The sequence below is a fragment of the Phoca vitulina genome, unplaced genomic scaffold, assembly GCF_004348235.1.
Source record: "Phoca vitulina isolate PV1807 unplaced genomic scaffold, GSC_HSeal_1.0 scaffold3, whole genome shotgun sequence".
Taxonomy (NCBI): domain Eukaryota; kingdom Metazoa; phylum Chordata; class Mammalia; order Carnivora; family Phocidae; genus Phoca; species Phoca vitulina.
Window position 1 is genome coordinate 93272601 of NW_022589706.1, and position 12226 is coordinate 93284826.

Below are 12226 nucleotides of genomic sequence, written 5' to 3' on the forward strand. Positions count from 1 at the left end.
CTTTCATTGAATGTCTTTTATGTGCTAGATATTGTGCAAGGGGAAACAATAACAAAAAGGGGATATACTGTCCAATAGAAAGAGCTTACTGCAATCTAGTGGATGTAGGAGTGTGAAATCTTAAGCAAATAAATGCCAGACTTACAGTTCCCCTCATTCTACTATCTTAGGCTTTTATTGGAAGGTAACATTTACTGTGTGAGCAATATTGCATATAGGGTATTAAATTCTCATATGTATTATACAACTGTTTCTTGGAAATTCAAGATTTAACTTGCAGAGGCTGATGATGATCGAATATAGATTTTTCACAGGATAATATTTAGATGTTTAGATCAACTATAGATTCCAGTTGAATTTTGACTGACAGAGCAGTTTTTAAAAATGTACCCAGAAGATCAACTTAGGGATAAAAGCCATCAAAGATAAAGTTCTTTGTTATTGTTTAAAAAATAAAGTTCCTGCTTTAATAACTTTGATTTTGTTTTCTTTGCAATCTTCAATTCATAGACTTGGAGTACAGTCAGAAGCATGAGAATGAAAGGAAATGTAAATGAACATGATGAAAATGCCATCTAAAAATAAGGGAGGATGCTGAAAACTTACTAGAATTTTACAGAAGTATAGGGAATTAATTGAATATTCAAGCTAAAGCCATATATTTTGATATCTTCTGGGGGCCTAGTTTCGTCAGGAGGAGCTTCTGTATGACGATCTAGGAATTTAGTGGCGTATGAGTAAGAGAGCTTGCAGGTAGTGGAAAGAGCACTGGCTTTGGAGTTAGCCCTGGACTGGTTTAAATGCTGTCACTTACCCAGTTATATAGCATCACTTGGGTCACCCAACCTCCTTGGGTAGAAAAAGGGAAATTGTTTCACAGAACAGTTGTGACTGAGATTTTTTAAAGACTATTTTCAATCAACTGAAACAGTGCTTTGACCTCAGGATATCTTTATACTATTAAAAAATACTGAGGACCTCAAAGAGCTTTTGTTTTGATGGGCTATATATGTTAATAATTACTGTATTAGTCTTTGGGAAATTTATTCATTTAAAAAATGATTTACTTAGGCATGATTTTGTAACATCAGTATATCCTTATTTGGAAAATATTGGTTTGCTAAATTATGCAAGTCTTCTAAATGTTGATACATTTCTTTATATTGTTTCTTTAAAAAAACACCTTTGTTAATATTACCACAAATATTAGCAGAAAGCCTTTATAATTCTTGGGAAGCTAAAAACTCATGGTGGTGGATACAAGTTTTCCAAAATTCTTATTTTCATCTCAAAATTTGAATTTTATCAGTGGCAATAAATGACTGGTTGTTTTCCTTGAAATGACAGGTTCACTTCTTTAATTTTCAAGAAAATTTCTGCCAGATACCCAAGTCTGAATAACCAGAATCTATTATCTTTCAAGTAAAAAATAATGTTCAACTTTAAAGATTAAATGAAATAATTATTATGAACCTCTTACAACTTGAGTCAGCAATCAGAAAATGGTAGCTACAGAGTGATGATATTAACATTTTACATGTTAATCATAATACCTTTCCACATGTTTTAATTCAGTTGACGTTCCTAATGTTCCTGTGAGGAAGGTAAAATAGGTGTCATTATCTCATATAAATGAGGAAACTGAGATTATAAGGGATTGAGAGGTTTGCTTAAAGCTACTAGCAAATAAGTAGTGAATCCAGACTTCAACCCAAGCCATCTGTCTTCAAGTGCAGGATTTCCCCGCCATTTTGTCAGCAAAGACTATGTGTTATATGACAGAGGAAACACATAGCTCCCCACAGTTGAACAGCAATAGTGTTATTTGGGCATTGCTAACGTTTTCAAGTGATGATAGAAACAGCCATTTATTTTGTATAAAGTATTCAGAAAAGACATATTATTTGAGCTGAATCTTGAAGAATTAATTTTGTTTGTTAGTTGTAAGAGAATTACCTATTTGTAGGAAACGTAAATTATGGAGAAGTATACACGCAGTAAATTATAAAAGATCATTTAAATAATTTTGTTTTTCTCTCTCCTAGCCTCAGGCTTTAGAAAAGAACTCAAGAATTTGGAAGTAGGCTATAAATCTCATGAGTTCCACCCAGAGTCACATCTACAAATAAAAAATCCTTTGATGAAAAGGTAATCAAAGATATTTAGAAATACTAAAATCTTTTGTATTAAATGCATGTATTACGGGGCGCCTGGGTGGCTCAGTTGGTTAAGCGACTGCCTTCGGCTCAGGTCATGATCCTGGAGTCCCAGGATCGAGTCCCGCATCGGGCTCCCTGCTCGGCAGGGAGTCTGCTTCTCCCTCTGACCCTCCCCCTCTCATGCTCTCTCTCTCTCTCTCATTCTCTCTCTCAAATAAATAAATAAAATCTTTAAAAAAAAAAAATGCATGTATTATAGGAACTCTTTATCAGGCTAAAAATCCATGATGTTATGATGCCTGTATTATTGGGGATCATTAAAAGGATATAGGCCTACGGATAGAGGGCCTACAGAGTACCAGGTGTAATACATGATGGTTATAATCCTCAGCATTCTTATGAGGTGGGTGGTATTTAGTAAGAGAAAATTAGGGGCTCTTATTAAGTAATTTGCTCAAAGCAGTGGAGCTGAAATTTGAATGCAGCTCTTATCTACCTAGCAAAGCCTCTACTCTTTTCATCATTTCGCTCTAATTGAATTCCATGCAATTCATGTGAGAAAAATAATTTTCATGACAAAAATAATTTGCAATGTGGTATCATTTATCTTCATCTCAGAAGTTAATTATTACCTAAAAAAGGTAATCTTGATTAAATTATTTTTAATTTGTATACCATCTTTATAGCATTGTATGTCAGTTGTCTCTATTGGTATAAGCTTTGTAATGTTGGTCAAGAAGTGTTTTAGGGTATTGAAGTGTTTGCTTATAACATTTTTTTTAAGTCTATGCTACATTTTATTACAAATAAATGTAATTTCAGTGTTTGTAAATTGAAATGAATTTTTTAAAATTATGCTTCTGATTATAAGAGATCTAATTTTGGTAATGACAGGTGTTTCTGGCATTCATGTATTTTGGCATACATTTTGGAGTCAGAGAGTATAAAATGGTAATGGTTACAAATATCTTCCCATTTCTGTTATGTTATAAAAATAACATCAGGTATATATTGAGAAGTTAAACTACAGGACAAATGTTTGTTTTTCCTCCAATTTTGCCTTTTAGCTTTGTCCTTGTTTCTCTGTTGCAGGTCACAGATACGTGAAACAAATGGAAAGTTATTCCCTTCATCAGGTCCACAGATACTCAAGGACAATGCAGCAAGAGAGCATATCCACCAGTCAGGTGAACAGAAACTTGAAACCCCAAGTGAATGCAAATTTTCTGAGTGGCTTAATACAGAAAATTCTGAGAGAACAGGTTTACTTTTTCACGATGATAATTCTGCTCCTGGAAAGAGAATGAACAGTAATGAAGTAGTCTCATCATCTTCACTGTGGTCTTCACACATGAGACCTGTTGGGGTAAAGCCAGAAACTTCTCCCCTCATCCAGCAGCAAACTAGGATGGAACAATGTTGCTCTGAGAACTCTCTGTCCAGGGAACAGATAATTCAGTCAACCTGCAGGTCTGATGGTTGTCAGATGCCAAAACTTGTTAGCCATAATCCACCACCTCCTTTGCCACCAAAGAAATATGCTATAACCAGTGTGCCACAGTCAGAGAAAAATGATCCCGCACCTAATGTAAAACTTACAGAGATGTTTAAAGCTAATTCTTCCAGTCTTCCAAAGCACAGCTTACATTTGGATTCAGAACCAAGTTCAGAAGTAGGTACGTATATGAATGATCAAAGACTTAAGGAAACATTTCAAATAAAAGAGCATGTTGGCAACACACCAAACCACCTGTCAAGCTTTTCAACTAAAGATTTTCAGGCAGACTTGGGTACAGTTGTTGATGCATTTTGCCAACCAGAAATAGACTCTAGTTCTACCTGTCCAAATGAGACCATTTCATTAACTACCTATTTTTCAGTTGATAGCTGCATGACTGATACATACAGACTGAAATACCATCAGAGACCCAAGCTCTGTGTTCCAGAAAGCGGTGGTTTTTGTAATGATCATGCAATATCTCAGAGTGAAAGAGGGCTAGCACCTGTGTTACACAACAGTCTTGGTTCAAACTGCCCTTCTGAGCAGAGATATAAACCTAGTATATACTGTAATAGATAAGTGATGAAACTGGTAAGCTTATACTTCTCAGAGGCCATGAAAATATAATAGGAATTGACTGACCAAACCTAGTGATACATGAAACTAAAACCGTGGCATTTTTAAAGTCATTAATCACTTTAATTTTCTATATATATTTTTTATTTTGTGATCAATTTATTGGATATTTTAGAAATTCCCTTTGAATAGTCTTGGCGTGCCTGCAAAACAGAAAATCAGGGGGTATGCAAAAAGTCACTGCTGCAGTTGAATAAAAATGTAATTTGCTCCTTTATGTGTGGCTAGTAGACCCGTAAGTATTAAACTAACCAGTACTCACATTTGTAGATTGGTAAACTATGCTAATTGAAAAATACCAGGTGATACATAGTTTGGGTAGTCAAAGCAGTATTTGCTTTATGAAGAAGCACTTTCTTTCTAATGGGTAACCAACCAAAAGAGGGCTTCACCCATTTGTTTTTGACTTCTGTGATAGTCTACTACATATGATCCCTTTAAGTGTCTTAAAAAATACCAACCCATGAAATTGATAGCATTTGCGGGGGGAGCCTTAATGATAAAGCAGTTTTTAAATTAAATTCTTAAGGTCAGAACAGAAGAAACTTAATTTTGCTCCTAGAATTTTAATCTTCATAATGCCTCGATAACATAAATTAGGACTTTGTTGTATCATAAACTTACTTCAGCCATGTAAGCTAAAAATAAGTGAAATTCTTAACGTTAGTATATTTGTTACATTTTTTTCTAATTTTATATGAAATGTGAAAGGTTTTATTTTGGTTTGGTTTATTTTGGGCTGCTAATAACCAGTGTTAGGAATTTAACTTAGGGCCCACTGGGGATGTCACTGTGACTGCCTAAATTTTCCCTGCTATCATCTTAACCTCTCTTTATAGGTCAACCCATTTTAATGATTTTCAGATTCTTGAATCCGAGTATTTCTGGGTTCCAGATTCATTTTATACCTTCATGTAGAGGGTTTAATTTTAATGAAATGTATTAATTTGAGCATCCCTCCCATTTTTCTAAACAGTCATTTTACCCTACTTTCACGGAGAGGGCTTTTTTTTTTTTTAATAAAGGAATTTTCCATTATCAGTATGACCTTATAAATGAAATTAAGTTACATTAATTGCTTTATTTCATTAGTTGTCATTTTATTTTGTACTAAGTTGGTAAATGTATTGTGGCTAAGTGTTGTATTGTCCATGTAAGAAAATTGAAAATTACAGAATTAAAAATTTTCTTACATTAATAAACTTCATACATATAACTTAATTCTGTAATCTGATTAGTAAATTTTAATGTTTTGACCAGCTCCATAAATTGTTAAAATATTCTAAAATATAAATGATTAAAAATGAGTATTCCTAGATAAATACAAAATAATTGCTTGTAAAAACCTAATCTCACCCAGTTAAGAAATCTTGGTCAATTATTATCTTCCACCTAGAGAAGTTTTTACTAGCCTTTTCTAACTGTAACAGTAGGATGATTATTACTTTATATTCTCTTAATTTAGAAATACTTGAATATGAACTGTATTAAACTTTTATCTTTTAAGAAAGCATATTTTTAAATAACTTTTAGTATGGAGGGTTTGTAAATACTGTAAAGTTTCTAAAATTGTATTTGATATAACATTGTATTTAATTATTGCTTTTATAACATTGTAAAATACTAGAAAATGGGTTTCAAGTATTTTTAATAACTTTGAAAAACTTTTGTCTAGTTTTTTTTTAAGATTTCTATTTGGTCAAGATGTCCAGTTAAAAATGTATTATTTGAAACATATAAACTAATTTCTGTTATTTAACAGCAGTCTCATAGATTTGTATTTTTAACTCACAGTTGAGTTGCAACATCAAATAGAAATATCTAATTTTGGCTCTTTTTAAAGTACTGTCCAGTTGAAACCACCTGAATCATGTAATAGTACTAACTAGGAACTGTTTTTGTTGATTCAACACTCCAAATACAGATTTGAATACATAATTACTAACTATTCACATGTAAAATTTTTATTTCTAGAGTACCTAATTTTTATACGTGTTTTCTTCTGGTTATAGAATTATGGTAACTTCTGAAATAATGCAACCAATAATTATTGTAATGTTCAAAATACTTATCTTCAGACTGTTGATTTTTCTGTGAAATGAGTTTCTTCCGGTTCAAAATTTTTTTTTTAAGATAAACTGATTTTGGGGGCGCCTCAGTGGCTCAGTTGTTAAGCGTCTGCCTTCTGCTTGGGTCATGACCGAGCCCCACATCGGGCTCCCTGCTTAGCGGGAAGCCTGCTTCTCCCTCTCCCACTCCCCCTGCTTGTGTTCCCTCTCTCGTTGTCTCTGTCAAATAAAAAGATAAACTGATTTTTATGTTAACATGGTTGGACTTTTCTGTGCATTCATGAATTGTGGCTTCCTCTCCTCACATGTTGATTGATTATGTATTTTATGAGAAATTGAGTTACCTTAAAGTTCAAGGGTACTTGGAGTATCACTAATCATAAAAATGTTATCACTAGAGGCTCCTAAAAGTGTAACTGCAGTGAGGTCTAACGCAGGGCTTCAAAGGAGTTGGCAAACTTTCTAGAGAGAGCCAGATAGTAAATAATTTGATCTTGGTGGACCATAGGGTCTTTGTAAAAAACAACTACTCAATTCTGCCACTGTAGTGAAAGAAGCCGTAAATGGTATGTAAATGAATGGCATGTTTGTGTTTCAATAAAACTTTATTGACATTGAAACTTGATTTCATGTAATTTTCATATGTTATGAAATAGTCACTTGATTTTTTTCAACCATTTTAAAATGTAAAAATCATCCTTAGCTCACAGGCCTGATCAAAAGAGGTAGTAGGTCAGATTTGGCCCATTGGCCATAGTTTGATGATCCTTATCCTCGAACATAATTTACATTAAGTAACCTTAACGACCTGAAATAAATTATCCTGTAGTCTCTGAATGTATCCCCATGCCATTTAGGGACTAGATACACAGAGAGGTTTCTGTCCTAAATTTTCAGGTTCATAGACTCCTAAATCCTAAAGACTTTGTCACAGTTACTGGTCAGCCAGTTCATTTCACAAATGGTTATTAAAATAATCATTTCATTTATATGAAATTAAGTCTTTGAAATTTACAAAGGAATTTATCAGATTAAAATCACATTGATGTTATTCTTTGTTTTCGTCATAGCAAGTTTGCCAACTTTTCTTGGTGTCCCATTCATCCTTCAGCCTTACCCAGTTAGCCTTTACCCATTTAGCCTTCAAGTGTGAGTGCTGTAAGCACTCCCTATACTTGAGATGGCACAGTAGGTATAATTTCTTATTCATCAGCTGTAGAAAAGATTCACCCTCATACTGGAACCATTTCTGTATACCATTTACAGTTATGTCATAACACCAAGACCTTGCTACCTTCCCTCTGCTAGAAATTTTCAGAACATTCAATAGTTGTGGTAGTGGGCTGATTTTAGCCTCAGAAACATAAAATTATAAATCTTTGTGTGTAACACAACATTAAACTACATGAGAACTGTTAATCCTTTCAAAACCCTGCTACCTACCAAGTAATTTGTTTAAACAAATGCAAAGTCCGAATCAGACCAAATTTAGCTACACAATAAACATTGATTGGACAAAATTATTAGCAAGCAGCAGAAAAACAGTTCATACTGTTTGATATACTCAATGAAATTCCAGTTTTGTGTTTCTTTAGATGCATCAACCTTTGCATAAAAGGTTCTCTCCAAGTAGATGCAACAGTACCCTGGATGCATAACTGTTACCTTGTAGTGGGCAATAGGCAACTAAAATCTTCCAAAATCAGTCCTGGATTTCATTCTAACGCCATTAAGAGAGAGCGTGTAGAGTTTACCAGATCTACACTCTGTTTCTAAGGGACGTGAATATCCTCAAAATATTTAGGCAATTCATATGTATCAAATGTCACCAATTTCAACAAGAGCCCATATCTACCTTTTTTTTTTTTTTAAGATTTTATTTATTTATTTGACAGAGACACAGCGAGAGAGGGAACACAGAGGGAGAAGGAGGCTTCCCGCCGAGCAGGGAGCCTGATGCAGGGCTCAATCCCAGGACCCTGGGATCATGACCTAAGCTGAAGGCAGACGGTTAACGACTGAGCCACCCAGGCGCCCCAACAAGAGCCCACTTCTAACATCTGTTACATAAAGGAGTATCTGTTATATAATAGACTAGCTTCTGAAGGGCTTTTAGTAGCTTTGGGAGTGTGACCTTTCTGATTAAACACCAGCTGATCACTCCTAGAATGTAAATTCTTACTAACATTTAGATATAAAAGAATGTAAGCTCCATGAAGGCAAGGATTTTTTGTCTTTTTTGCTCACTACTGTACCTGGCCGAGTAAGTGATCAAATATTTGCTGAAATGACTTCGCTGAAGTATTTAAGGTACAGACATTATAAAAACAAAAACATACTTTAGCTACAAGCATTCTTAATACAATCACAATTATAAAAAAAAAGATTTCAAACACAGTCCTATTTTAGGGAAGTTCAGGAACTTAAAAGGAAGCAAGGGGAAGCATCCAGGTAAGAGGACATGCACACTAGATTTCCAAAGTTGGATATTATATACTTCCTCTGAGATTGTATCAATCTGGCGACCATAACAGAGGCCCACTTAATCTAAAAATTAAACTGGTACTTAACAGCCAATACATTTTGGGCCTGCACTTTCTGTACAGCTCTTAACTCCTTTTTCTTCCTTTGCTTTTGAGTAATTTATTTTTAAATACTTCACCTTAATATTTCACCAAATTTCTGCATCATACTAAACCCTGGCTAATCCTTAAAATGTTAAAGGGAAGACATTACCATATTTGTTAATGAATACATTAAACCTTTACGTATAAATGCTTTAATATTCAGCCCCTATAAAGCCATCAGATGTCTGAAAAGTTTTTAAACATGAATCAAAGAGTAGTTTTAAGAACTTAGCTATGAATGGGTGAGATTACCCATTTAATATAGTCCCCAAAAGGAATAGCAAGAGTATGTAAAATGAAAGAAAGTCCCTCAGAGTTTAAAATTCTGTTGCACAATCCTGTCTTCTTTGTTCAAGAAGTTTGTAGTCATTTTCAGAATCCACTCCAGGAGCCAACTTCTTAATCTAGACATCAGGCAAACAATTCTGTAAAAACCAAATATTTGTCAACAATGTCTCCTTCCAGTTTTAATACTTTACCCCAATATCTGAAAATCTAGATTGTCTCAGTCACTTTCCTATTCCTAAATGATTTACATATGGTTAAGAAAGAAAAAAAGGCCTGGAGTATTCCTCCTATGGCTTCCATTTTCTACCCAGAGCTGAAACTGTCATTTTTTTAAAAAAGATTTTATTTATTTATTTCAGAGAAAGAAAGTGGGAGCAGGGAGCAGGGGGCAGGGAGAGGGAGGGGGAAAGAACTCTGCACTGAGTGTGGAGCCCAGCGCGGGGCTCCATCTCACGACCCTGAGATCACGACCTGAGCCGAAACCAAGAGTCGGACGCTCAACCAACTGTGCCACCCAGGCGCCCCTGAAAACTGTCATTTAAAAAAAAAAAAATCACTATATTTGAGGTATCAGTCTCTACCAAAAAAGGAGGGGAAGTAGAGGAGAGTGAAAACTACAAATAGTGTGGCAGAGTATTTTATAGAAATATCCATTTCTTCCATTCACCCACTCAACCCTCTGCCCGTTCTGTTTTTTTTTTTTTTTTTAAAGATTTTATTTATTTGACAGAGAGAGACACAGCGAGAGAGGGAACACAAGCAGGGGGAGTGGGAGAGGGAGATGAAGGCTTCCTTCAGAGCAGGGAGCCCAATGCTGGGCTAGATCCCAGGACCCTGGGATCATGACCTGAGCCGAAGGCAGACGCTTAACCACTGAGCCACCCAGGCGCCCCTCAACCCTCTGCCTTCTAATCTGTCACATTATCCAAGAAATCAGCGACAATGGGGCCTTAGATACAATGAGCTCATGCCCAAATCTTTGCCAAAATTTTGGGGGTGAGGAAAGAAGACATAATTGCCTATCATGGATTGCAAACTCATAAACATGATTGAGAAAAGTTAATTTATGGTAAGTCAACAACTCCAAAGTCCAACAGAGCTCCCTGATGTCCAAATGAGCTGCACTGCTTTTCTTCCACAGGCCCTCCCTTCAGCTCACTGCTTCTCTCCAGAACTTTTCCCTTATCATCTCGGTCCTATGTCCCTCTTCTGGTTCTGCTCCCCTGCCCCTTCTCTACCTTTCCTTTCCTTATCCCCTTCCAAAACTGTCTTTTCAGAGTGAGTGGCAATGAAAATGGAGAGCAAGGATTTTGCAAGTGGAACCTACAGAATTTTGTTATTTAAAAACAGTTGGTGTTTGGGGATGTGTGGGTGTATGTAAAAGGGGAAAATCAAAGAGTCCCAGGCTTCTGGGAGGGGTACTGAATGAATAAAGTTAACATTTACTGAAATGGGGACACTGAAAAATAAGTACATTTTGGTAAGAAGTTCCTAAGAGTTCAGGCTTGGACCTGTTTGAGATACCTATCTGGCCTACTCGAGGTCAAACTAGTTATAGTAACAACACCTTTAGTTAAGGGCTTACTGCTGCCAGGCAAAAATGCGAATCGCTTTTAGATAAATTACTATCTCATTTAATCCTCACTACACCCCTATGACCTGGTTACTACTGGTCCCAAATGGTAAATGGAAAAATAAAGCTCAGAAAAGCTAAATAACTTCTTTAATTCCTTTGTAGTAGGGCAGGAACTCAAACCCAGCTGGTTTCATTCCAAAACATAAGAAAAAAATTATGAAGCCAAGTTTCTTCCACACCTCTTTGAAGACCCTCGCTGAGGTGCAAGGAAGAACACTTTTCATTCCAGCCTCATCCCGACCCCAACACCACCCGCCCCTTGACCCCGCCATTAACCAGCTATATTATTACCATGGGCACACCATACTCTCTGGAATTCAGTTACCTTGCCTCCCCCCAATTGTAGTGGTAAGCTCCCTACCGGTTCAGCTCTGCGTTCAGAGTACTCACCATGGTAAAAGATACACGAAGATAAACAACACTACATCGAAGAGGATGAAGAGCCAGAGATCCAACCAGTAGGAATGCTTTGGAAACCGGTCGGCCCGGGATTGAGACCGCACTTCGTGGTTCTGCTGCTGCCTCCCAGCTTCACCCAAGCCTAGCCGCTCCCGGGGACCGTCCCGACCATCTTCCGCAGCTGCGCCCTCCTCCATCTCGCACCAGTTGCCCCACCACAGTCGGAGCAGCCAGCAAACCCTCACGTCCTGTACTTCCGCGTTCACCTGGCCCTAAACTGGCCCCAGTCTGCCCGCGTACGCATGCGCGCTCACCATACCCGGAAACGGGCCCGGTGCCCTCTTCTTCCAGCGCGCAGGCGCCGCCGGGAGGTCCGCTGTCTCCGTGACAGCCGGCAGGCAGCGCGGCCACTACCCGGAAGCGGAGTAAACTGGTTAGACAGGTTTTGCTAGAAGGAAAAGTACCTGGCCGCGCCGGAAGTCACCATCAAGTCCCGTTCCTGTCAGGTGATGGATTCCACCCAGGAACTGCCCACGGTCCCCTTTCCTTATCCCTGTTCTTTGGGGTCTTAATGCCAAGGGTTTAGGGCCCCCTCTGATAGGTTTTGTATTGTGTACATAGCCCGTTACACTTCTTTAATCCTCAAACAGCTATAATGAGATGGACGTCATAATTATGAGCATGAGTTTATAAGGGGGCCAGAGAGCAAATCGTGAGAATGTTGCGTGTACCTCATGGGAGTGAATTTAAGAATAACCCGAAGGTTTGGGAGTGTAATCCCCTGAGAGATCAGAGTGCTAGCGGAAAGAAAATGACCACTGTACGGGAGGAAAAATTCTCTACCTACCCTCTTTGAGTCTCCAACAGGGCCTAAAAATTAAACTGACATAAGACAGATTAACAGGAGAAAA

General features: G+C 37.1%; 2 protein-coding genes across 5 annotated transcripts in view; one reads left to right on the top strand and one right to left on the bottom strand.

Moving 5' to 3' along the window:
• USP53 (ubiquitin specific peptidase 53) overlaps positions 1–6451 on the top strand; it is a 66848-nt gene extending 60397 nt beyond the window's left edge. For all 4 annotated transcript variants that reach the window (XM_032401098.1, XM_032401099.1, XM_032401100.1 and 1 more), the window contains 2 exons: positions 2046–2148; positions 3252–6451. In XM_032401098.1, the coding sequence (XP_032256989.1) occupies positions 2046–2148; positions 3252–4239 (1091 nt within the window). In that variant the 3' untranslated portion in view covers positions 4240–6451. The remainder of the gene's footprint in view (positions 1–2045; positions 2149–3251) is intronic.
• Positions 6452–8333: 1882 nt separating this feature from the next.
• Positions 8334–11721, bottom strand: CUNH4orf3 (chromosome unknown C4orf3 homolog). The gene is made up of 2 exons (XM_032399001.1): positions 11307–11721; positions 8334–9417 (listed from the first exon to the last, which is right to left on the bottom strand). Coding segments are annotated over exons 1-2 (207 nt in total). The 5' UTR covers positions 11513–11721; the 3' UTR covers positions 8334–9416.
• Positions 11722–12226: the final 505 nt, after the last annotated feature.